This window comes from Podarcis filfolensis (assembly GCF_964270895.1).
Source record: "Podarcis filfolensis genome assembly, chromosome: 8".
Classification (NCBI taxonomy): Eukaryota; Metazoa; Chordata; class Lepidosauria; order Squamata; family Lacertidae; genus Podarcis; species Podarcis filfolensis.
In genome coordinates, this window is record NC_139611.1 from 12,683,161 (window position 1) to 12,709,472 (window position 26,312).

The following is a 26,312-nucleotide window of genomic DNA, read 5'->3' on the forward strand; positions in this document are numbered from 1 at the left end:
CCTTGCAGTGGAGGTGTGCGTATTGTGGACACAAGGCAGGATGTGAACCACCCTGATATTTTATGTGAACCATCTTGAGACCTTCAGGTATAGAAATAAAAATATTAATAATAATAATAATAATAATAATAATAATAATAATAATAATAATAGATAACAATGTGTATGGGACAGTCAGCCTTTGGACCAAGTTGGCCACCCCCAAATTGATGGCTGTTTGCTTGGACTCTCCAGTAGTGCCCTGAGATATGCACTGTGGAGGGATGTCACATAGCAAGCTGCCTTATACTGAGTCAGAACGTTGGCTCATGCAGCTCAGTATTGTCTACACTGACCGGCAGCAGCCCTCCAGGGTTTCGGGCGGGAGGCATTCCCAGCCCTACCTGGAGATGCTGCCGGGCATTGAACCTGGCACATTCTGCCTGCAAAGCAAATCGTGGGGCAATTTGAGGCTTTCTGCGTAATCTGTTTTATTTCACCCTGCAGTTCTTGAGATTTGGGCTGGATGGGGTGGGCTTGAGGTCTACTCCTGTGCAGCTTCAGCGGCAACCAGTTCCTCTCACCTTCTCCCTTCCCCACCCTTCCCAGGACGTCTCCAAGAAAAACGAGCGCACCGCCCTGAACGAAGTCCACCTGGTGATCATGCGGCTGCTGAGCGTCTTCATGTCGCGAACAAAGTCAGGGTCCAAATCTTCCATTTGCGAGGTACCAAAATCCCTTCCGCAGTTCTGGTCTTGCAAAAGAACTTTGTTACGTGAGGTTGGTAGAGGGAGAATGTCTGCGTGTGGCTGATAGAACGGCCGGACCACCTCCGGAGAGCAGCACCCTTGCTCCCTTTTGCCCTTGAAACCCCAGTTGGCAAAGAAGTGGTTAAAAGTGGGGATGGGGGACAGGGATTTGCAGATGTGATTATAGGGGAGCAGAGATGTTGCAGCACCAACGTTTCAAAGTCGCTAAGAGGATTCCATCCCTGTTTTGTTGTTAAAAGGTGCAGTAATAAGGCTTTTTTTCTTTTTTTTCTGAAAAAGAGGGGGGAAAGCTGGGGGGCTTGGTGGGGGGAGAGCCGGCAAGCGTGCAGGCAGAGGGAAGAAGATTAATAACAAAAGCGTAGAGGTTAAAAACGGAGACCGAAGTGCGTCGGATTTTAATGAGCTTATGAGCTGTGGGGTTTGTTTGGATTTAACCAGAGTTTCTGTAATGGTTTTATTTACACTTGCGTTTTTGCCGGTCCTTGTTTTGCCTGTGGTTCATCTGACCCAACAAAAAGAGGTGGGCTATATATATATCTATTTAGTGCAGAAGTTTGCTGTTAAAGGACATGGGTGCAAGAGATTTCCCTTCTGCATACGGGAGGCTAAAACTCTCCTCGTCGAGGCCTTTACCTTCCTCCCACAACTGGCCAGATTCCAGAGAAATGGATCGGAATTGCAACTTCTTTTTTAAAAAAAGAAATTGTATGTGTGTGTGTCTGAGAAGTATCTCGCTCCTCCTCCTAATCCTCAGCTCATTGCCCTCTGGCATGTGTGTTGAGGGGAGATTAGACTTAAGAACTGATTGCCTTTTTTTTTTGTCCTCTCCTCCCCCCCCATCCCTTTTGCTAAGCACTTGTTCAAAAGACCCCCCCCCCGCCCCTCTTCATAAACACATCATCAATTGATGCTTCCTTTAAGAAATGATATCAATACATCACACCACCGAAACTTGAAATCTAGCTGTCAAGGCCTCAGCAGCTATGAAAGGAAGCCCCAGGTGTCTCCTGACCTGCTTCCATTCGAGCGATCCTAAGCCCCCATCCTAAGCCTGCTGAAATGAGTCTTCTCAAGCAGACGTATCTCTGTACTGGCAACCATCTGCTCTCTTAACAATTTTCTGGATCCTCCAACATTTACTTTGTCCTAGTTTCCGTTGTTTCTGCCCTACAAGTTACTCTATTGTTCCTGTTTTTAACAAAGATACTACTTTCTGCCCAACCCCTCTTCACTTCCCCCCGCTCTGAGCTATGGCCCTTGTGGGGAAAGGGTGGTCAGCCAAGACCCAGGGGTAGCCAATGTGGTGCCCTTCCTAGACATTGCTGGGTTCCCGTCATCCCTGACCATTGGCCATGCTGGCTGCTGGGGCTTCTGGGAGTTGTAGTCCAGCAAGTTCCAGAGGGGAACCCCATTATTATTATTTTTTTTAAATGAATATTTATTAAATTTTCCAATTATATATAAAGACAAAAAGAAAAAGAAAAAGAAAAATATTAAAAACAATTCAGTTTCAATAACAGTTTTTCAGTCCCATGTTTCTTTGACTTCCTCATACCTCCCCTTCTTGTTCTCTAGTTCAATTTGTTAATTCAGCAAATCCTAATCTCTTAACATTCCTTTTAAAATATCACCTTATTTTCCACTCAACTTTTTTTTTTTAAATTTAGTAACAAAAACCATTATAATCCCCATTATCTTTATCATAACAGCTGGAGACCACCAAAGTTCAAACCAACATCTTTTCAAAGTTCATTAATTTTATAATATTTCTGTAGATATTCCTTAAATTTCTTCCAATCTTCTTCTGCTGACTTTTCTCCCTGGTCGCGGATTCTGCCGGTCATTTCTGCCAGTCCCATACAGAGGGGAACCCCATTAGGGTTGCGATGCATTCCTCGGGATCACCCTTACTTGGGAAGAAACAGTTATCTGCCAGGAACGATACCCCTGTTGGGAAGCTATCTGTGATCCGATCCGTCTTTTGGAAAGGGCTGTAGCTCAGTGGTGGAGCATCTGCCTTGCATGCAGAAGGTCCCACGTTCAAGCCTCAGCATCCCAAGGTAGGGCTAGCAGAGAAGTCTGGAGAGCCACTGCCAGTCAGTGAAGGCATGCCTTCAGTATAAAGGCAGCTTCCTAAGTTCCTAAGATAGTTAGGGAGCTGCTTTGTATGGAGTCAGGCCCTTGATCCATGCAGCCCAGCATGGTCTACACCAGGGGTCAGCAACCTTTTTCAGCCGTGGGCCGGTCCACCGTCCCTCAGACCATGTGATGGGCCGGACTATATTTTGGGGGTGGGGGGTGGAAATGAATGAATTCCTATGCCCCACAAATAACCCAGAGATGCATTTTAAATAAAAGCACACATTCTACTCATGTAAAAACATGCTGATTCCCGGGCCGTCCGCGGTCCGAATTGAGAAGGTGATTGGGCCGCATCTGGCCCCTGGGCCTTAGGTTACCTACCCCTGGTCTACACTGACTGGCAGAGGCTCTCCAGAATTTCAAGCAGAGAGGACATTCCTGGCCCTGCCTGGAGATGTTGGCAATTGAAGCTGGGATCTCAGTGGGTTGTACCACTGAGCTGCGGCCAGCTGTCAGTAATCAGACTGCTAGAGTGGGTTCACTCAACCCCAAATTTGTCACTCGGGTCTGCAAACACCTGCGAGGAAATAAGCTGGAAATAAGACTTGACTCTCTCTCTCTTCTCAGTCCTCTTCCCTGATCTCCAGTGCCACCGCAGCCGCCCTGCTGAGCTCTGGCGCGGTGGACTACTGCCTTCATGTCTTGAAATCCCTCCTGGAATACTGGAAGAACCAACAGAATGACGAGGAGCCTGCGGCCACCAGCCAGCTGCTGAAACCTCACACCACCTCCTCCCCACCAGACATGAGCCCCTTTTTCCTGCGCCAGTATGTCAAGGTGAGTTGCGGATCGAACTGGCGGGTCCAGCACCAGCAGCCACTGCAGATTGGACACATCTGTCCAAGCCTGTCCCATTTCCACAGGGGAGCAGAATAAAGTCTTAACCGTGTTCCCGGGCATATTTTTCCCCAAGGAAAATTCTGGGGAATTCCACCCCCCCCCCACCTAAAAATACACCAGGCAGAAAAATGGAAATCAAATACAGTGGCACCAACCCCCACCTAAAAAAACACCAGGCAGAAAAATGGAAATCAAATACAGTGGTACCTCGGGTTACATACGCTTCAGGTTACAGAATCCGCTAACCCAGAAATATTACCTTGGGTTAAGAACTTTGCTTCAGGATAAGAACAGAAATTGTGCTCCGGCAGCGCGGCAACAGCAGGAGGCCCCATTAGCTAAAGTGGTGCTTCAGGTTAAGAACAGTTTCAGGTTAAGAACAGATCTCCAGAACGAATAAAGTTCTTAACCTGAGGTACCACTGTAACTTAAATCTTCAACCCGACACCCTTTTATTTTTTTCTAACTGTTGCAACACTGTCAGTTGTACAGAAGCGGAAAGACGTACAATGACTGAATAGGTATTTACGGTTTAAAATATACAAAAGCTGTTCGCTCGGTGCCGCGGGCCCAAACCTGTTGAGCTCCCTCCCAACTGAGATTTCACACACAGATGTGTTGAAAACCTGACTAAGACCTTCTTATTGGTGTTCAGAGTCCTAAGGAAGTGTGGGGAGTGTATCACCCGCAGTCCCCTGCCTTGTCCCAACATCCCCCCTCACACTGAATGGGTGTGGCATGGTCTTAAGGTGAGCTCTGAAGGAAGGGGGAGGCTTATTTCCAATAACTGACTGGCGAGGGCCCCTCCTGGCTCCTGGCAGCCCTTGTGAACGACGTGGATTTGCCAGCTTAGTTCCTCGGCCACTGCAGCCGCCGTGGTGCCTCCTTTTATACTCAGCGCCTGGTGGTGGAGCTTTATTTTTTATTTCCTGCCCCGGCAAAGTATAATGGAATAAGCCGCATTAAACGTTAGGGTGCTCTTTGCTGGAAGAATAGAAGCTGTTGGGATTCTGAAGGCCTGTGGTGATGGTTGGTGCAGTTTTAAGCTCTCGCCTTTTCTTTCCTTTCTCTCAAAGGGGACCTGCTGTTTTCACATTACTCTTGTCAGTCAAGAGGTGTTCTTTTCTTTTTAAAAAAAAAAAAATTAGCCGGAGAAAGAGGCTGTGCTAAGGATTGGGGAGGATATAGTGTGCAACAGCTCTCTTGATTACCCAGCGATGCCACGTTGAACACAGTTTAGAACTCTGATCTGCGGAGGTGGGCAGCAGATGTAAAACGAAGGGGTAGCTTCCTCCAGCTAACAGCTTTAGTTCTGCCTTGAGAGATCTCTCTCCATTACCCATATTCGGACGAAAATATTATAAGGAAGGGAGAGTTGTGTACTCTCCCCACCAGCTCCCAGCTTGGGTACTTGATGTCTTGAGACTAGATTTGCTTTTGCTTCTTCTCAAGAGGTTCCAACCAGCTGGTGAGGGATGTAAAGCAATTGTTTATTTGAAAGCAAGACAGTGATGGGAGGCAAAGTATCTATGCTCCACCTCCACTATAATAATAATAATAATAATAATAATAATAATAATAATAATAAGAAGAAGAAGAAGAAGAAGAAGTACCCTGCCCATTTGGCTGGGTTTCCCCAGCCACTCTGGGCAGCTTCCAACAAGGATTAAAAATACATTAAAACGTCACACATTAAAAACTTCCCTGAACAGGACTGCCTTCAGATGTCTTCTAAATGTCAGGTAGTTGTTTATCTCTTTGACATCTGATGGGACGTTCCACAGGGTGGGCACCACTACCGAGAAGGCCCTCTGCGTGGTTTCCTGTAGCTTTGCTTCTCGCAATGAAGGAACCGCCAGAAGGCCCCCGGCGCTGGACCTCAGCGTCTGGGCAGAACGATGGGGGTGGAGACACTCCTTCAGGCATACAGGGACTTTAAAGGTCAGCACCAACACTTTGAATTGTGCTCAGAAATGTACTGGGAGCCAATGTAGGTCTTTCAAGACCGGTGTTATGTGGTCTCGGCGGCCAGTCACCAGTCTCATCAGAAACAGTAATGCTTCTGAGTAACAGTTGCTGCAAACTACTGCAGGGGAGAGCGCTCTTGAGCTCGGGTCTTGCTTGTGATGACCACCAACTGCATGGCTTTAAAAGAGGATTATGCGAGTTCACGAAGGAGGGCAAAGCTACCTGCAGCTACTACCTACAGTGGCTACATTTTACCTCCACTGTCAGAGGCATCATGCCAGTTGCTGAAAATCACAGGAGAGGAAAGAGCTCTTGTGCTCAGGTCCTGCTTGCAGGCTTCTCAAGCCCACAGGCATCTGGCTGGCTACTGCAAGTAGAGGATGCTGGGCTAGATGAGCCATTGGCCTCTTGGGCTTGCTGATCAGAAGGTTGGCGGTTCGAATCCCCGTGACAGGGTGAGCTCCCGTTGCTCTGTCCCAGCTCCTGCCAATCTAGCAGTTTGAAAGCACACCAGTGCAAGTAGAGAAATAGGTACCGCTGCGGCAGGAAGGTAAACAGTGTTTCCGTGCACTCTGGTTTCCGTCACAGTGTCCCGTTGTGCCAGAAGCGGTCTAGTCCTGCTGGCCACATAACCCGGAAAGCTGTATGTAGACAAACGCCAGCTCCTTCTTGGCCAGAAAGCGAGATGAGCTCCGCAACCCCATAGTCTCCTTTGAGTGGACTTAACCGTCCAGGGGTCCTTTACCTTTTTTACCTTTACCAGCAGGGCTTTTCCTATGTTCTTACCGGTGCTTGGCTTTTGATTTTGATTAAAGTTTCCGGGCCTTTTCAGTTGGTTGTGGCTTTGGGGCGTGCATCACAAATGGACCAAAATTCAACCAAGTGGGCTTCATCAAAACTTAACAGCGCTTCTGTGATTCACAGTTAGAAGCAGAAACAGGTTCAAAAGCAGCTTGATTATAAAACCAGAAATCAATATGTGCTTACATATCCAAGAGGTCACCTTTCAGTGCCGGCACTGGCACCTGCCATCCCTGGGCATCTGCAGATGCCCCCTGCAGATGGTCTGGCTTGGTACAAGGCAACTTCCCGTGTCGGTTGGAGGAGACAGTATTACACTAAATGCATAGCTGTCAACTTACAGATTTGAAAATAAGGGATCAGCAGCCAAAATAAGGGATTTTAGTCAACCAGCTGAAATGCGAAGTTAAAAGGGACCAGATAATTTGGGAGAGCAGCGCCGGTTTTTAGCCCTTCGTTTCCAGAGGTTGCTGCTCGGGACACCAGCTCAAGACACCAGCTGATGAAACACTGCAGTTAAATAACTACAAGCAGCCACCACAAAACAAAGTCCAAGCTATGAAGATGCTGCTGCAGTTCTGTATCTTTTCTCTCGTGCTCCATCTGCAGCTCTCAGTTCCATCAGGCAGGGCGGGAGGAAGTGGGGGGGAATAGCACCCGAAGTAAACCCGCAGATCAGACCATCTGTGCTAGTCTACCACTACAAATCTATGGGAGAAGCACTTGCGGTCCTTCCTCCACTTTCCCCCTCTATGGTTAGCCCTTGGAACACCTGCCTGCGCCTCCGCCTCCTCCTCCTCTCTCTGAACTGCTTTCTCTATGGTTGCCCTTGCTCTCCTCTCAAGGCTCCTCAGTCCTGGCGGGGAGGGGCTCCCGGGGGCTGAGGCTGGTGAGAGGAGGCCGGAGGGGTGTGTGCCAGGCAGCCAAGCAACACTGTTGGAGCCTCCCTCCTCCCTGGCCGGCAGGGAGGGAGGGAGAGGAGCTGCTTCCTTTGAAACCTGGGAAATTTTAGGGACATCATCAATAAGGGACAGCAGCGGGACACGGCGCTGGGATAAGGGAGTTTCCGCCCAAATAAGGGACAGTTGACAGCTACGCTAAGCGGCATGTGGCAGCTTCATAAATTAACTTCTGTTCCGAATGTTTCTCCCTTTCAGGGCCACGCCGCTGACGTCTTCGAAGCTTACACCCAACTCTTGACGGAGATGGTGCTGCGGTTGCCGTACCAAATCAAGAAGATCGCCGACACCAACTCCCGCATCCCGCCACCGGTCTTCGACCATTCCTGGTTCTACTTCCTCTCGGAGGTAGGTCGGCAGGAGACTGCAGGCCTGTTGAATCCTTGGCGGAGGAAGCAGCCTTGAATCTTCACCTTCTGAGAACCACCTCCCAGCTACCCTTAGGATGCTGTCTCTTACCCTGGCGGGTCCTCCTCATGTTGAGAGAGGCCATATTTGAGCCGGTGATCTGGAATGCAGACAGGAGCAAAAAGGGTTTCAGAAACCAAGTGCATTTCCGCTAGAAGATGCTGAGCTACAACTGAGATCAGCCCTCTCTGATCATGATGACTCTGAGTGGCGCTGATGGGAGTTGGGGTCCAGCAAGTGTTGTGCACCAGGTTGGAGAAAGCCTGGTCTGTGTTTATATGCTAAAAGCAGAGCTTGACTTCACTAAACATGATCCTCCTTTGAAGAAGTGAGTGCAGGTGCAGGTGCAGGTGCAGGTGCGGTGGGGTAGATTGGTGAGAGCAGGTTGTGTAAGAGAGCCTGTGTTGTGATGGTTAAGAATGTCTGACTAGAACCTGAGAGACCAGGATTCAAATCTCCAGTCGGGCATCAAGCTCCTTTTGGGCCATTGTAACCTACCTCTGCCGATAATGATAAATGGAGAGAAGGAAACCATGGACACCACCTGATTTCATATATATTAATTTCATGAAATGTATATGTTGCTAGATTGTAAAAACTTCAAAAGTGGTTTTAAAAAAAAGTTCCTTGGAGTAAAGATGGTTTCTTCTTCTTCTTCTTCTTCTTCTTCAGATTTATCTCAGAGCAGTTCACAGGATAAAAACACAAGACAAAAACACAAATAAATAGTTTGTTGTTATTTATCAGATAAAATAATAATAATAGTAATACAGTGGTACCTCGGGTTACATACGCTTCAGGTTACAGACTCCGCTAACCCAGAAATAGTACCTCGGGTTAAGAACTTTGCTTCAGGATGAGAATAGAAATCGTGCTCCGGTGGCGCAGCAGCAGCGGGAGGCCCCATTAGCTAAAGTGGTGCTTCAGGTTAAGAACAGTTTCAGGTTAAGAACGGACCTCCGGAACGAATTAAGTACGTAACCAGAGGTACCACTGTAATCTGGCCAAATGGGAGTGAAGATTCTTTAGGTGATGCCTGTTTGCTTCCATTGGAAAGGAAATTTCTAGACCTCAGTGCTGCCCAGAAAAACACTTGGATGAGAGGGCGATGGATCCTGCAGGTTCTGGACTTCTCTGTTGTGTTATCAGCAGGCAGCACAGTTCTGTTACTGTTATTACAGAAGGGCCCTGAGAACCTCACTCTTCTCTTTGTGCCTGTGCACTTGCAGCACTTTCAACTATATAGGTTTTCTTACGGAAAGTCTGCACCCTTTTCTCTCCCCCCCCCCCAGTACCTGATGATCCAGCAGACGCCCTTTGTGAGGCGCCAGGTCCGCAAGCTCCTGCTCTTCATCTGTGGCTCCAAGGAGAAGTACCGCCAGCTGCGCGACCTGCACACACTAGATTCCCACGTCCGGGGGATCAAGAAGCTGCTAGAGGAGCAAGGGATCTTCCTGAGGGCCAGCGTGGTCACGGCCAGCTCAGGATCTGCTCTGCAGTACGACACGCTGATCAATTTGGTAAGGAAGCCTGTGCGTGTCCTTTTGAGCATGGATCAATGCAAAGGCCCAGTAGAGCGGAGGTGCAAAGCCAGAGCAGTGAGTCATGCAGAGACACAGCAGAAGACCCCCCTCCCTCCCTGGTTATGGTGTGCGGCTGTCATAAATGAGCTTCCTTCTGTGCCTATTTAGATGGAGCATTTGAAAGCCTGTGCGGAAATCGCCACCCAGCGGACAGTGAACTGGCAGAAGTTCTGCATCAAGGATGACTGTGAGTTGCTTTCCTGTGAGGGTGAGGGGTGGCAGAAGGCGATTTGGGTGGAATTGTGTGGGGATGGGGGTGGTAGTGCTGGAAAAGACCTACCAATCTAATCAACTGGATTCCTCCCCTTTTGAATAGTGAGATTTGATTGAAGAGGAAGGAAGGCTGAGATTTTTTTAAAAAAAAAATTCTTTCATAAAACTTATACAGTGCTTGATTGTAAAAAAAACAAAACCCAAAGCAGTTTACAAAACAGATAAAAGAGTAAGGTTATCAGTAAGAATTAAGAATAAATTAAGACTTTTGAAAATAACAACAGAATAGAATAAAATCACGTCACTAAATATCTGGGTAGGCTTTGCTTTTAGTTTTAGACGTATCAGGGAGAATCGCAGAGGGTTTTAGTCTTGCAGGAGGCGATGATCTCTGCTGCCTGCTTGGCACCCAAGAGGCAAATCTATTGTCTGAAGAATATGCCACCCCCTTATCCCAAGTTTTTGTTCTCTTTGCCAATGACGTCTAGGCGAAAGTGAATGGGATGGTACTCAAAGCTCCCGTGATCCCATTCGGCTAGATTTTGCTGCCTGTCTTCTTTTTAAAAGGGAGCTCTGACAGGGAAAGCTGAGATGACTTGTTTGTTGAGACAGTCCCTTTTTCTTCCTCCTCTAGCCGTCCTCTACTTCCTCCTGCAAGTCAGCTTCCTAGTCGACGAGGGCGTGTCCCCTGTCCTGCTGCAGCTCCTTTCCTGCGCCCTGTGCGGCAGCAAAGTCCTCTCGGCGGCGTCTTCCTCCGGATCATCCGGCGCGTCGACCTCGACGCCTGCGGGCTCCGGGACCTCTGGGCAGCCAGCCGGGCAGAGCAAATCCTCTACTAAGAAGAGCAAGAAGGAAGAGAAAGAGAAAGACCGAGAGGGTGAGAGGAGTTGTGTGATGGAGGCTGTCAGATGCTGTGTGGTGGTTGCTCATGAGTAACCAGGCAGGACTCCGACCTGTTTTTTACAGGTTCTATTGTGCAAACTATTTACAGTGCAGATATGCAAGTTTGATGTCCGTCTTAGTCACTTGCAGAATCCGGGAGTAGCCTCTTCCGGCTTTCCCCCCAACGTAAGAACTTCGTTGTTGTTGTTGTTGTTGTTGTTTAGTCATTTAGTCGTGTCCGACTCTTCGTGAGCCCATGGACCAGAGCACGCCAGGCACTCCTGTCTTCCACTGCCTCCCGCAGTTTGGCCAAACCCATGCTGGTAGCTTCGAGAACACTGTCCAACCATCTCGTCCTCTGTCGTCCCCTTCTTCTTGTGCCCTCCATCTTTCCCAACATCAGGGTCTTTTCCAGGGAGTCTTCTCTTCTCATGAGGTGGCCAAAGTATTGGAGTCTCAGCTTCAGGATCTGTCCTTCCAGGGCTGATTTCCTTCAGAATGGAGAGGTTTGATCTTCTTGCAGTCCATGGGACTCTCAAGAGTCTCCTCCAACACCATAATTCAAAAGTATCAATTCTTCGGCGTTCAGCCTTCTTTATGGTCCAGCTCTCACTTCCATACATCACTACTGGGAAAACCATAGCTTTAACTATATGGACCTTCTAAGAACTTAGACACCCCAAACCTCCGCCTCCCCTCTTTGCTTTTCACCCCTCTGTGCAAGCTGGGCGACGGAAGTGGCATGCATTCCTCCTGGCCAGCCTGGCTAGGTGAGGCGCTGGGGCTCTTAGCAGCATCTTCAAGCCCTTTCCCACCTTGGCTGGCCCCTTCTCTCTCTTCTCCATTGGAGGTGTGGCTTTTCCCCTCACTGGAAGAGGAACTGCTCCTCAGAAGCGTCAGAGGCTTTCTGTATCCCAAATGCCCCTCTGCCTCCTCCCCTGTTCTGATGGCAGTCCCCTGACAGAGGCAGGTCTTTAGGCCTGCTGCCAACTTTATAAAAAAATTAATATGCTCATTCATTAAAAAATCATCAGGTGTTTTTTTACAACAATTATATCAGTTCGCGACAATTATGCACAAAACTGTACAACAAAAACTATACGAAAACCTTAAAACCAGAAACCAGCTATCCGTTATGGAAAGACAGATTCTTAGTTGCCTACCTGCCTGCCTGCATTTTTCCATTTGTATCCCATTTTTCCTCCAGGGCACTCAGGTGTGGTGTACATGGTTCTGTTCCTGTGCATTTAATTTATTATTTTTATTTATTGAATTTAGACACTGCCCTATACCCAGTGGTCTCAGGGCAGTTCACAGAACAAAATCAGAATATAAAACCACAAAACATAATCAAAATAAAAACAACAACCCAATAACCCACTCACCCCCAACCACATTTTAAAAGGGCATAGGAAGTCATAGGATTTTATCCTGACAACAACACTGTTAGGCATGGCTTAGGCTGAAAGACTGTGAGTCTCCCGAGGTCGCTAACTACTGCACTATGCTGGCTCTTTAAATTATCTTTAAATTATCATCAGGGGGTTAAATGTTGGTACAGAAAATGGTGACAATGACACCAAAGGCTCAGTTTCTCGTTGCTATCTAATGATCCTTGCCAACTCTGGGAACAACCAGTGACGTTCCTACAGATTTTGGGGGTGGGAGGGAGGGTGGACTAATGCTTCTAGAACTGCCAGTCAAGAAACTGGTAGAATTCACAGGGTCAGGGCAAAAACCTGATTTGCCCAGTCCTCTGTCTCCGCTTTTGCACACAAGGCAGGATGTTGCTAGCTAGCCTCTGTCTCCTGTATTGTGTAATTGGAGGAGTCCTGCCTTCTGAACAGGGAGCTTCCATTCAGTATAGATCCATGTTTGTTAGCCAGTAGCCTCGTGTGTTCATTCAACTGGAATATGCGGGCAGCAGAGGAACCGGACTGGTCACCTGCTGCCAAGAGCCGTACACACAATCATAGGAACATAGGAAGCTGTCTTCTACTGACCTGAACTGTTGGCCCATCTTAGTATTGTCTACACTGACTGGCAGCAGCCATCCAGGATTTCAAATAGGGTTTTCTCCCAGCCCTGCCTGCAGACGACTTTGGGGGTTGAACCTCGGATCTTCTGCATGCAAAGCAGGTACTCTGCCACTGAGCTGTGGCCACAGGAATGCATGAAGCTGCCTTATACCAAGTAAGACCACTGGGCCATTTAGCTGTATATTGTCTACACAGACTGGCAGCAGCACCTCAGGGTTCCAGATGGGACATTTCTGTTCCTATCTGGATGCAAACAGCAGGTGCTCTACATTCTCTCCCCCACCCCAAACTGTAGCCTAACGATACACCTGCCTAAGCAATCTCTACCTCCTCTTTTTTATTCCTATGCCCCATCTTCCAGGAGAGGGTTCATCAGGCAGCCAGGAAGACCAGCTGTGCACAGCCCTGGTGAACCAGCTAAATAAGTTTGCTGACAAGGAGACCCTGATTCAGTTCCTGCGTTGCTTCCTGCTGGAGTCCAACTCGTCCTCCGTCCGCTGGCAGGCCCACTGCCTGACGCTCCACATCTACAGGTGAGTCGTGAAACTGGCAGCTTACATAAAAAACAACAACACAGTAATAAAAGCAAACTGGTTGAAAACCGCAGTATTCTGCTTGTGGGTTTCCCTTTGTGGCATCTGGCTGGCCACTTTGAGAACAGAATGCAGTTGAAATGCACTTTGCCCTGACGGCAGCCCCGTGATCAGTATCGTTTCTGAACCGTACGTTTCCAAAGCCCTCCCTGAGCAGGAAGGAATGATAACAAGGAGGGAGCCTGTTTGACCTCTGTTGGGAGGGATTTCCATAATATGGGAGCAGCCGCAGAACAGATTCTCTCTCGTGTCTCCACCAGCCATGGCTCTGATGCTGGCGAGACTGAGAGAAGATGCTCATTCAAGGATCTTGGCACCTGGGTGGGGTTGTTCTAGACTTCAAGACAGGTGGCTGCATTTACCTATTTGTTTGCTTACTTTTTAAAATACTGGACCAGGTAAAGAATGAGCAGTCTGAAATGGCTGAAGGGCTTCTAAGAAGGGCACAAGAGGGAGGGATGGGTCTGCATAAACAGCCCAGAGAAGAAATGTGTCCAGAGGGTGGGGGATAAGATCTTCAGCCATATGTGCAGGCCCCTTGGTTAACCCTCTCCTCCTCGCCCCCTTTCCCTTTAGAAACTCAAACAAGTCCCAGCAGGAGCTGCTGCTAGATCTCATGTGGTCAATCTGGCCGGAGCTGCCGGCTTACGGACGGAAGGCTGCCCAGTTTGTGGACCTCCTGGGCTACTTCTCCCTGAAGACGCAGCAGACAGAGAAGAAGGTAGGGGTGTCTTCATTGGGACGGCCAAAAGGGCTTTCTCTCACCATCCTCCTCCTTTATTCCTCAAGGATGTGAAAGAACAGCCGCTGCATGTGTTGTGTGTGTGTGTGGCGGGGTGCTTCTCAGTGTGCAAAGGAAGGACTGGAGCTAGCGTGGTGTCGTGGTTAAGAGCGGTGGACTCGTAATCTGGTGAACCGGGTTCGTGTCTCCGCTCCTCCACATGCAGCTGCTGGGTGACCTTGGGCTAGTCATATTTCTCTGAAGTCTCCCAGCCCCACTCACCTCACAGAGTGTTTGTTGGGGAGGGGGAGGAAGGAAAAGGAGAATGTTAGCCGCTTTGAGACTCCTTAGGGTAGTGATAAAGTGGGATATCAAATCCAAACTCTTCTTCTATTCTTCTGAAGAAAGGGAAGCCCAGTTCTAGCCTCCGTCTTGACCAGGCAGGCTTTAGAACAGAAACCTGTCTCTCCGTAGGCCAGGGGGCTCCTCAGGCCTGGGGGCTAAATGCAGCCTTCCAGGACCCTCGCATTTGGCCCTTGGGACTCTGCCTAGGCCACATTCTGGATGACACCTGCTCTCCCTGGGTGCTATTGCCTGGCTGGAATGTGTCTTTGGACTGTAATGATGGTGCTTCTTGCTTGCAAGGATGGAGGGAGAGGGGTGTGTTAATCTCTTGACTTTTGTGCGGTTGGAATGCAGGCCCCTATATGTTTAAAGGCATATGTGGCATGTGCAAAGGATCGTCATCATTCTTGGGAGAATAAATATTAAAATGGCAAAGAGTGAGTGTGGATAATTGGGAGCCAACTCTGGTTTTGGTCTTCATATTCACTCCTGAATCCCCTTTGTGAGTTGTTTGTTAAACCTTTCTTTCAGTTAAAGGAATATTCCCAAAAAGCCGTTGAGATCCTACGGATGCAGAACCACATCCTAACCAACCATCCCAACTCAAATATTTATAAGTGAGTGTCTCTGGTGTAAAATAAATACATATATTTCTTAATGTGTACAGGGCTGTGGTGCAACCCATCTCAGGAGTGGAGGGCAGCTAGAACTGGGGGGTGGTGGGGTGCTATTTCTTGTTCACTGAGCCATTTTCATTTTCTGCAGAAGAACAGTCTTGTGCTCCACTAACCTGCTTGTTTTCCTGTCGCATCACACTGCTTAAGACCCACCTCACACAAGAGCCCTTTGTGCAGCTCAGGGCTTTCAAAAAGGACTGTCAAGGGATGAGACTATCAGTGACTGTCAGCCAGCCCAGTGGATCTGCCAGGACCAAGAGCAGTGTACCTTTGTATACCAGATGCTTGGAACAAACAGGAAGTGGGGGTGGGACTGTTGCTTTCACGTACTACTCGAGGGCTTCCTGAAGGCATCTGATTGGCCGCTGCATCAAACAGGGCTGTTTGGCTTGACAGGTCATTTCCCAGTCCAGTAGGGCTCCTCCTTTGCCTGGGCAAATTTCTCAGATGCCTTTATCCCTCCCCTTCCAGCACGCTGTCTGGTCTGGTGGAATTCGATGGCTACTATTTGGAGAGCGACCCCTGCCTTGTTTGCAACAACCCAGAAGTTCCATTCTGTGTAAGTAGCTGCTCCTCACCATCAGTCCCGCCTTGAGGGTATCAGTGCGTCGATTTTGCACTGCTTTGCTCAGTCTCCTTCTATGCACTTCCCTTTGTGTTCTTTATTTATCACATACAGAAAGATAAATGGAAGTAACTGCTTTGCAAAACTTGAGTGCAGAATACAGAGTCAAAACTGACTGATAGCACAAAGCACATAATAAACAAATGGAAATAAAAGGGATGAGCATGTTCCTTCTTACATTTTTTTTATCTGCACCAGGGTTCATGTTTAATTTACAAAGCCTGAACAACTTAGGTCCAGGCTACCTCAGGGTTCACCTGATCCCTCATATCCCAGCTCAGTCACTGACATCATCTACAGGAGTGTCCCAGGCTGTTTCCTGAGTTGGTGAGGCTCATTTGACAGCAACAAGAAACCAATCCCTTGACTGAGTCTTGTCCAACGCTCTGCCAATAGAGATTCAGCAGGCGCCTTCTGTCTCAACTCTTAAACGCCTGCTGAAAACTCTTCTATTCCATTTGTCCTATGCAGGGAATCCACAAGGGTTTAGTTGATGTCTGTTTTTCAACCTGTATAGCTTCTGAAAAGAAGTACAATCAAACCTCATTTTGCGGACGGGATCTGTTCCGGAGGCCCATCCGCAAGCCGAAAATGCCGCACGTCAAAACGCCGCATCTGCGCATGTGTGAAGCACGATTTAACGCTTCTATGCATGCGTGAGCGGCGAACCCAGATGTAACCCGTTCCGGTACTACTGGGTTTGCAATGGACGTTTGCCCAAGTGGATACAAGCGGAGGTGGACGCAGAACGAGATTTGACTGTATTCTGTACCGTTTCCAACACTTCATTATAGTTCAAATCAGAGTCCCAGATTTCAATGCCATAGTAGAGCTTTTGACTAATCACATTGCTGCCAAAAACCTTTAGGGAAGGTTCAATCAGCTGCCCTCGCTTACTGTAACAGAACTTCATCAATGCCCCTGTGGTTTTCTGTGCTTTGACTTTCGCTGCCTCCATACGTCACTTCCAAGACAAGGTTTCACTAAAGCGTTCGCCCAGGTATTTAACTGAGGGAGTTTGTTCCATAGCTTCCTGATGTCGCTTTTTAACTTCCTTTTGTTTTTGTTAAGTTTTGACTTACGTTTTTATTGCTGTAAACCGCTTTGATGTGTGTTTTTATGTGACAGAGCGGTATACAGATACTTTTGGAGATGAATAAGTAAAATAAATAAGATAATCCATTCCTGTTAATGTGGCTGGAGCGTAGGGTGCTTTCTCCAATTTATTTATGGGTAAGTGATGCTTCTCTGCTTCTCTCCTCCTTCTCCTCCTCCTCCTCCTCCTCCTGTTCCGCAGTACATCAAACTTTCTTCCATCAAAGTGGACACTCGTTATACCACCACCCAGCAGGTGGTGAAGCTCATTGGCAGCCACACCATCAGCAAAGTGACCGTGAAGATCGGGGACCTGAAACGCACCAAGATGGTCCGGACTATCAACCTGTATTACAACAACCGGACAGTGCAGGCCATCGTGGAGCTCAAAAACAAGTAATTTCGTTTTTTTTTTTATTTAAAGGACTTGTGCCCCACTCCCTTCTGGATCCCTGCCCCCAGGTTCCCAGAATGGCTTGCAGAATGATTTTAAAAGAAAAGATAAAAGACGCCCCTCTGCCCTCAGGCATGTAATCTAAGAAACATGACACAAAGGGGGGGGGTGTGTGAAGCAAGCAAGGAGGAAACAAGTGAGCCCCCAAAGGCACTGACCGTTAATCAACAGGTTATTTTATTAACCAGCTGGGTTAGAAAGCTGTGCTGTGATTGCCCATATGCGGGCAGCAATTAAGTTTCATGTATTTCATATGTCGCAAAGAGAAGAGGATGCAGATTCTTCTTGACTTTCCATGTGGATTAATGGGCATCTCGGGAATCCTCCTCGTTCCTTGCCCCCACTCCCCACCCCTTGCGAAAAGAGCACCCTTGCCAATAAGAAAAAGGACTATGTTCAAATTCCAGGGTGGTGGTGTATATATATGTATGTATAAATAGAACTAAGTGTTACATTTTGTTCCGTCCCATAAGGCATGCACATCTCTTTAATCCTAAACAGCCTTGCTGTGGATGGGGATAATGGCTTAGTCTCCGGCTCTGGCTCCCTATCATGTTGACACAGGCGGAGAAGAAGCGAATCCAAAGAGCCCAGTCTCTCAGTTCATCCTCTTTTAAAGGAGATTTTCAACGGAGGCCGCCGCGCTTAGCTTTGGAGTGGGATGGAGGATGCTGAACCTACTTGCCTTCCTTTAAATCAGTGGCTCCCAAAGTGGGTGGTAGCGCCCCCTGGGGGGCAGGTAGTGACATCACCTGGGGTGGGGGGCGCTGAATGTGCAGAGGCCCACCGGGCTTTGAAAAGCTGGTGTCCATGGATCAAGTTAATCCATTTTGTTGAATTAACAAAGCTAAATAGTTTCGATTGGATTTTGAATAAATGTACAACTACAGTGGTACCTCGGGTTACAGACACTTCAGGTTACAGACTCCGCTAACCCAGAAATACTACCTTGGGTTAAGAACTTTGCTTCAGGATGAGAACAGAAATCGTGCTCCGGCGGCGCGGCGGTAGCAGGAGGCCCCATTAGCTAAAGTGGTGCTTCAGGTTAAGAACAGACCTCCGGAACGAATTAAGTACAGTGGTACCTCAGGTTAAGTACTTGATTCTAAAGCACCACTCTAGCCAATGGGGCCTCCTGCTGATGCCACGCCGCCAGAGCACGATTTCTGTTCTCATCCTGAAGCAAAGTTCTTAACCCGAGGTACTATTTCTGGGTTAGCGGAGTCTGTAATCTGAAGCATATGTAACCCGAGGTACCACTGTAATTGTGCTCTTACCTTCCTTTTTGGGTCATGTGAACCGCTCTTATGACTAACACTTTTTTATAGGGAAGGGCAGGGGGAACTGAGTGTGAGTTTATGGAAACCGGGGTGTGTGTGTGTGTGTGAACAAATCAAAAGTTTGGGAACCACTGCTTTAAATGATTTTCCTCTTCCTTCTCCCCCCCTCTTGCCCTCCTCTCTCTCTTGCTTGTTCACTTGCTTTATTCCCCCCTCCTCCCACTTTTGTAGGCCAGCCCGCTGGCATAAGGCTAAGAAGGTCCAGCTCACCCCAGGCCAGACAGAGGTGAAAATCGACCTGCCGCTGCCCATTGTGGCTTCCAACCTGATGATTGAGTTTGCAGACTTCTATGAGAACTACCAGGCATCTACAGAGACCCTCCAGTGCCCCCGGTGCAGCGCCTCTGTCCCCGCCAACCCCGGGGTGTGCGGGAACTGCGGGGAGAATGTCTACCAGTGCCACAAGTGCAGGTGTGTAAAATTCCTCAGGGATTCGGATGCGATGCAGGGCTCAGAAGTATGTCTTCTGTGTGCGAAACTCACTTTCACTTAGATACTGAGTTACAGTCTTCTCTCCCCACCCCAAAACTGCACCAGTGTCCCTCCTGCCTGACTATCCTCCCTTGCAGGCCCCTCCTCACCTGATGAGGAGGTGAGCCTTTCGTGGACCAGCGGTTGAGTTTCTGTAACATCAAAAGCCCTGCCAACTCGCCTTTTCTGCCCTTCCTTCCCAGGTCCATCAATTATGATGAGAAGGACCCCTTCCTCTGCAACGCCTGCGGGTTCTGCAAGTATGCTCGCTTTGACTTCATGCTGTATGCAAAGCCCTGCTGCGCAGTGGATCCAATCGAGAATGAGGAGGACAGGAAAAAGGTCAGGCGCACCAACGCTTACACGCATGCATGCCCTCTGAGCTACCCTAGTCAGAAATTATAACATAAATCCCATGTCTTGATTTGAAGGCGGTAACCAACATCAACAGCCTCCTGGATAAGGCGGACCGAGTGTACCACCAGCTCATGGGCCACAGGCCGCAGCTGGAAAACCTCCTCTGCAAAGTGAACGAGGCAGCGCCCGAAAAGCCACAGGTATTCATCTTCCCTCTCTCTCTCCCTCTCTCTCTCCCTCCTTCCCTCCTTCCAGTGCTTTTATTTGCCATTGCTCTGTGGGGAAATCTCTAAATGCGCGCAGGCATGGCAGGGGTGTGATTGTGGAGCATTGCCTGGCCAGTTCAGTCGTGGGGGTGCTGCTTTCTCCCACCATTCCTTCGCCGTTTCCTTCCTCCGTCACAACCGGTTTTGAAATCCCTCCCTCTTGTGGCATTTTCAGGACGACGCCGGCGGGAGCGGAGGAATCAGCTCCACTTCGGCCAGCGTGAACAGGTACATCCTGCAGCTGGCCCAGGAGTATTGCGGAGACTGCAAAAACTCTTTCGACGAGCTCTCCAAGATCATCCAGGTAAATAACCTCCGTGCTGCTGGCAGTGCCAGCATATGAGTCAGGTCAATCTGTGCCTGGGAAACCACCATTGAAAACAGAGGCGCCACGCCCCCAAGATAGGCTCTCCTCTCCTGTGAGGTGCCGTTACCTGGTCTGTCTTCCAGTTTGGCACAGCCCAAGATGGCAGAGTTTGGGACTACCTTAGTGCCAGGTTTGGGACTACCTTCCATGAGGGATTGCTCATGCCCCACCTGTGCTCACTCAGCCACACTATGATCTGCAGAACTGGCACTTCCACCACTTTTGTACAGTATCCATTCTTCACTTGCAAAGAATCAGTTCTTTGGTGTGACAGCGCCTGCACTGTTGGAACTCCCTGCCCATTGATAACCGCACCAGGCGCCTTTGCTGTACTGCTTTTGGCATCTCCTTATATAAGCCAGTCTATCCAGACATGTATACTGGATACGTATTTTAGAGTGCCTTTTTATTTTATAATGTTCATTTTCTAACTGTTTAGTTTTGTTTCAGAATTTCTTTTAGGCTAACTTGCTTTTATTGGTAATTTTTTGTATGCTTTTTTGCAAACCATTTAGACTGTTAAGCAGTATATAAATACTGTTGAATCAAGTAAAAAATGAACTAGAGGTTAGACACATATTAGTGCTTTTAACACTAATTTCCCCCCGTAGAAGTGGAGTTTCCAAAGGGAAGGTTTTTTGAGCATGCAAGGGAATGCTGCTTCCCAGTCTGCCCCTTTTCTGCTCATAGTTGACCCTTCCTGAAGGTTTTTCCCCCTATATAAAAGGTGGCCTTTTTGGAGTTGCTTTTTAAAAACAAAAACAAAACCTTGCATTTCTTATCTAGCTTGGCATCCAGTGTTCTTTCTGTCAAGTAACTGATGTGGCTCAATGTGGCCACTAGGGGGCCTGTTGTGGCAGCAGCATAGTCTTCCATAAGTATAATTTTGGGGCAGACTTAGCTAGGGAAAAGGTCTGAACTTCAAGCCTGCCCATATTCTCCCACTCAGCCACTTTGATCTGCGGAACTGGCACTGTTAACAGGCGCCACACCATACCCGTTCGCAGTGGTAAGAAACCAATATTTCCATGTAGCAGCATCCGCACTTGGGAACTCCCTGCCTATTGATATCAGGCAGGTGCCTTCATGGTACTCTTTTCAGTGCCTGATAAAAATATCTTTGTTTATGGAAACGCCTATCCAGATGCCTAAAGCATGTACTTTCCTTTGGTTTTAGCTTAATCGTTGAGTCTAATTATCTCTTCGTAAGCCTTTTTTACCGGGCCGCGGGTGGCGCTGTGGGTTAAACCACAGAGCCTAGGACTTGCCAATCGGAAGGTCGGCGGTTCGAATCCCCGCGACGGGGTGAGCTCCCGTTGCTCGGTCCCTGCTCCTACCAACCTAGCAGTTCAAAAGCACGTCAAAGTGCAAGTAGATAAATAGGTAGCGCTGCAGCGGGAAGGTAAACGGCGTTTCCGTGCGGTGCTCTGGTTTGCCACATGACCCTGGCCACATGACCTGGAAGCTGTACGCCAGCTCCCTCGGCCAATAAAGCGAGATGAGTGCCGCAACCCCAGAGTCGGTCACGACTGGACCTAATGGTCAGGGGTCCCTTTACCTTTACCTTTAAGTCCTTTTTACTGATGATTTCATTGTTTTATTCTTTTTTGTAAACTATTTAGAGGTGTGGAAATTTTATGAAATAAAAGGGAAAAAGAAAAAGTTAGGTGCCTGTCTAGCCAGTCTACCGCTGATCAGCAACAAAGGCAGGGGGGCCGGTTCCCTCTGTCCTCCCTCTTACCCTCCCCTCCTTTGTCCTCCCACAGAAAGTCTTCGCCTCCAGGAAGGAGCTCCTGGAGTACGACCTGCAGCAGAGAGAAGCGGCCAGCAAGTCCTCCTGCTCTGCCGTGCAGCCCACTTTTACCGCCAGCCAGTACCGGGCGCTCTCCGTCTTGGGCTGCGGCCACACCTCCTCCACCAAGTGCTACGGCTGCGCCTCGGCCGTCACCGAACACTGCATCACGCTGCTCCGCGCCCTGGCCACCAACGCTGCCATCCGCCACATCCTCGTCTCCCAGGGGCTCATCCGGGAGCTCTTTGACTACAACCTGCGCCGTGGCGCTGCCACCATGCGGGAAGAAGTCCGGCAGCTCATGTGCCTCCTCACCAGGTGCGGAGGAGGGTTTAAAAAAAATATACTTTTTGATCAAATAATAAGAATATTTATTATTTATACCCCACTCATCTGGCTCGGTTTCTCCAGCCACTCTGGGTGGCTCCCAACAGAATATTAAAAACACAATATAAAACATTAAAAACTTCCCTAAACAGGGCTGCCTTCAGATGTCTTCTAAAAGTCAGATTGTTAAAGAGGTGCCTCAATTTATCAGGCAGGATTCATGGGTTGTCTCCAACTAGGTCCTGATCAAGAGTAGGCCCACTGAAATGAATGGACCAGTTAGTAACGTTCCTTAATCTTGGTAGTTCTGTTGTTAGTAGAACTAAAATATTTCTTTCTTCATAATGTTTGGGGTATGTGTGTGTTGCTCCAGTTCCTTGGTAATTTTTCTTGTGGATGGGACCCCATGCACTTCCTTTAGTGAACTAGCATTGGATGTCACAGGATATACACAAGCACACAGACACACATGTAACGTTGACACAGACGCTTGTAAAAATAAGTGGGGTTTTTAATGTACACAGCCAGCTACATAGGTGTGTCCTTTCCTCTGGAAATGAGGAAACCAACAGCTCCTATGGACCCTCGGCCCTTTGCAAGGTCCCTCTGTAGCCTCTCCGAGCACCAAAGCATTCCCAGCTGCCTGACCTAAACAAGGAATTCGAGACGCGAGTTCCACCTTGGAAGTGCAGGCTAAGCAGACCTGCTACAACTTTTGCATGACCCAGACAGTACAGGGAGGTCTTGACGACGTGTTGAGGGAGTCGGCTCAGTGTGGAGCTTTTTAACTCTGTCTTTCCTTTTTATTCTGTGCCCGTCTTGAAAACAAGGGACAATCCGGAAGCCACCCAGCAGATGAACGACCTCATCATCAGCAAGGTGTCTGCGGCTCTGAAAGGTCACTGGGCGAACCCTGACCTGGTGAGGAGGGGGTTGGGGCTCTGGGTATTGGTCTTGCCTTCCGTCCCTCCCTGGCTGCATCCAAATTGGTTATCATAGAATTGTAGAGTTGGAAGGGACTCTCAGGGGTCACCGAATCCAACCCCCGCTCTGCAATGCAGGAATCACAGCTGAAGAATCCCTGTCAGATGGCCACCCAACCTCTGTTTAAAAACCTCCAGTGAACTTGGTTGCAACGTTTCTTTTCTTACCTTGCCGCTCCTTGCTATCTACGGGACCGCCTCTCTTGGTATGCCCCGCAGAGGACCTTAAGGTCAATGAATAACCATAGTTTAGAGGTCCCGGGCCCTAAGAAAGTCAGGCTATCCTCCACCAGGGCCAGGGCCTTTTCAGTGATGGCTCCGACCTGGTGGAATGCTCTGTCCCATGAGACTAGAGGGCCCTTCAGGATTTAACCTCCTTCCATCGGGCCTGTAAGGCAGAGCTATTCCACCTTGCCTTTAATTTGAATTCAGCCTGATCTTTTATTTCCCTTCCCTTCTCTTCCCTCCCCCTCCCCTTTTATGAAGATCACCCGCTCTGAGACCCCACAGCTAATTCTCCCCTGGCCTCCTCGCTGGCCCAAGTAGGACCAATTCAGCCAGCTAGCCCTGGGGATTATCTAATTGATTTTTGAATTTTGATTCTTATTGTTATTCATGTTTTTATACTGTATTTTATGCTGCTTTTGTAATTAAGTGTTTTTAAGTGTTTTAAATTTGTTGTTAGCCGCCGTGAGCCTGGTTTATGAACCGGGAAGGGCGGGGTATAAATAAAAATGTATTATTATTATTTATTATAAGAAGGGTTGTATCCAATGTCAGTCCTCCCCAGAGCTGGCCCGTTGAAATTCATGGACAGGACTAACTTGGACATGTGTATTTCAATGGGTGTAACAACTCTAGCAGTTTAGGGTTGCCCATGTACACAGCGCAGTCCTCTTACTATCCTCAGAACAACCTTGCAGGGTAGGCAAGGCTGACAAGAGCTCCAGGGCCAAGCAGGGATTGAAAGCCAGCTGCATCTACTGCCCAATAATAGCTCAGCACTCTTGTATACCTTGCCTGCGCTCACATTAAGAAATGTCCCTGTAGTCCTCGGTTGCAACTTGAGATCTCTTAGCTGTGATTCCTACATTGCAGGGGGTTGGACTGGACGATCTTTTGCGTCCCTTCCAGCTCCACAGTTCTGTGGTTCCTCTTGGCGCCAATCCTTGTTTTCAAGTTCTGCCGAATTTCTTTTGTGGGAGAGGAGAGAACCAAAGTGGGACGGGGCAAAGTGGTATTCTCGTCTGGCCCGCCTCTCAGCCCTGCCTTACTCTTTCTCCCTCATCTGCAGGCCAGCAGCCTTCAGTATGAGATGCTGCTGCTGACGGACTCCATCTCCAAGGAAGACAGCTGCTGGGAGCTGAGGCTGCGCTGTGGTGAGTCTCTGCATTTGGCAAGCAAGATGTGGAGTGTGTGCAATAAATGGTGTTCTATGCGGTATTCCCTTAAGTGGGTTCCCTGTCGGTAGGAGAAGACAACAGAGGCGAACCATAATAATAATACAGTGGTACCTCGGGTTAAGTACTTAATTCGTTCCGGAGGTCCGTTCTTAACCTGAAACTGTTCTTAACCTGAAGCACCACTTTAGCTAATGGGGCCTCCTGCTGCCGCCGCGCCGCCGGAGCACGATTTCTGTTCTCATCCTGAAGCAAAGTTCTTAACCTGAAGCACTATTTCTGGGTTAGCAGAGAGTGTAACCTGAAGCGTATGTAACCCGAGGTACCACTGTAAGAATAAGAATAAGAATAATATATTTTTATCCCACCCTCTTCGGCCAAAGCCGGGCTCAGAGCAGCTAACATCATGTAAATAAGACAATATACATAATATAACATATAATATTCAAATAAAATAACGTTCAACATTCATTAAAATAATATAGAATAATCTTAAATATCAACATTTCAAGATTAAACAGAAATCTACTCTTAACAGCTACAATAAGTGATTTCTAAACTCCAATCAATAAAACAACAGCAAGCCACAGCGCACAACATAATACAGTACAAAATGAGAAGCAGAGACTGAAGGGTGGGGCAAGGCAGGTGGAAAGAGGCCTTGCCTGATGCTCTCCCCTCACAGTTCTTCCTCCAGGCACAGCTTCCTTATGAGAAGCATATATTGAGAAGCAAAGCAGCTAGTAAGCCTGATCTTTATTCAAGGAACTGTTGCAACAGGGTCCCCACTCACCACACGCAGGAGGGAAGAGAACCCTAAACAATGGTGCGCAAGCCCTTATATAGATTTTTGAAATTGCCCACCCTGTAGCCCATCGTAGAAGGAGGCGGTCTCCAGCAGAAATCCTGTCTGCCTGGATACCCAATACAGTGCTATCTCGGGTTACATGCGCTTCAGGTTACATACACTTCAGGTTACAGCCTCCGCCAACCCAGAAATAGTGCTTCAGATTAAGAACTTTGCTTCAGGATGAGAACAGAAATCGTGCTCTGGCAGTGCGGCAGCAGCAGGAGGCCCCATTAGCTAAAGTGGTGCTTCAGGTTAAGAACAGTTTCAGGTTAAGTACGGACCTCCGGAACGAATTAAGTACTTAACCTGAGGTACCACTGTAATAGTCACTGATTGCATTACCTGGGCAGTCTGGCCCTTCTTCCGGGCCCCAGGCCTCAGTTTGTCAACCCATGGTTTACCCCATAGCTGCTGGGCATTCGAGAATGTGTCTGTTTCCTTGCCTTCCTGCCTTCTGTGATGTCTTTGCTTCTCCCCCTCCCGCTTGGCTCCCCCTCCAGCTCTCAGTCTCTTCCTGATGGCCGTGAACATCAAGACGCCGGTGGTGGTGGAGAACATCACTCTCATGTGCCTGCGCATCCTGCAGAAGCTGATCAAGCCCCCGGCTCCAACCAGCAAGAAGAACAAGGTAGCCTTCCCCCTGCAGCCCTTTTTGGGACTCTTGAGCCGTCTGGTTCATCGCTGGAATCCTGTTTCCACTTGAGCAAATCCTCCTAGGCAGAATGTGCCTTGGGGAGACTCTTGGGGAAAACTTTTGTACATATTTTCTGATTTTGGATGTATGGGAGCATGTAGGGGTGGCAGAATGGGGGAGCCAGAAGACTCCAAGGTGCGTTTTGAGCACATCTTTTATGAATCGCTGTGTTTGTTGATTTTGGTGTGTGTTTTCTATATTATTTGCTCCATTTTATTCTGTAAGCCAATTTGATTATTGGGTGGGTAGGAGTTGTTTGTTTTTGCAATAGGGTGGGGTATATGCTTCTTTAAAAAGGACTCAGAAGGAAATCTTCCTGTAGCTTAGCGGAAGAGCACATGCTTTCTAGGGTTTGGTCCCTAGAATTTCCA

The 26,312-nt window shown here is 48.3% G+C and overlaps 1 protein-coding gene across 1 annotated transcript in view; it reads left to right on the forward strand.

Annotated features, from left to right (window-relative positions):
* Positions 1–26,312, forward strand: part of UBR4 (ubiquitin protein ligase E3 component n-recognin 4) — a 139,148-nt gene that overhangs the window by 80,432 nt on the left and 32,404 nt on the right. The window contains exons 64-82 of the mRNA XM_083628333.1: positions 589–705; positions 3,459–3,668; positions 7,658–7,807; positions 9,160–9,387; positions 9,559–9,637; positions 10,298–10,540; positions 12,946–13,117; positions 13,754–13,898; positions 14,775–14,860; positions 15,392–15,479; positions 16,843–17,036; positions 18,606–18,845; positions 19,109–19,247; positions 19,337–19,462; positions 19,704–19,832; positions 21,662–22,005; positions 22,845–22,935; positions 24,292–24,376; positions 25,748–25,875. Coding sequence (XP_083484459.1) covers positions 589–705; positions 3,459–3,668; positions 7,658–7,807; positions 9,160–9,387; positions 9,559–9,637; positions 10,298–10,540; positions 12,946–13,117; positions 13,754–13,898; positions 14,775–14,860; positions 15,392–15,479; positions 16,843–17,036; positions 18,606–18,845; positions 19,109–19,247; positions 19,337–19,462; positions 19,704–19,832; positions 21,662–22,005; positions 22,845–22,935; positions 24,292–24,376; positions 25,748–25,875 — 2,994 coding nt within the window. The remainder of the gene's footprint in view (positions 1–588; positions 706–3,458; positions 3,669–7,657; positions 7,808–9,159; positions 9,388–9,558; positions 9,638–10,297; positions 10,541–12,945; positions 13,118–13,753; positions 13,899–14,774; positions 14,861–15,391; positions 15,480–16,842; positions 17,037–18,605; positions 18,846–19,108; positions 19,248–19,336; positions 19,463–19,703; positions 19,833–21,661; positions 22,006–22,844; positions 22,936–24,291; positions 24,377–25,747; positions 25,876–26,312) is intronic.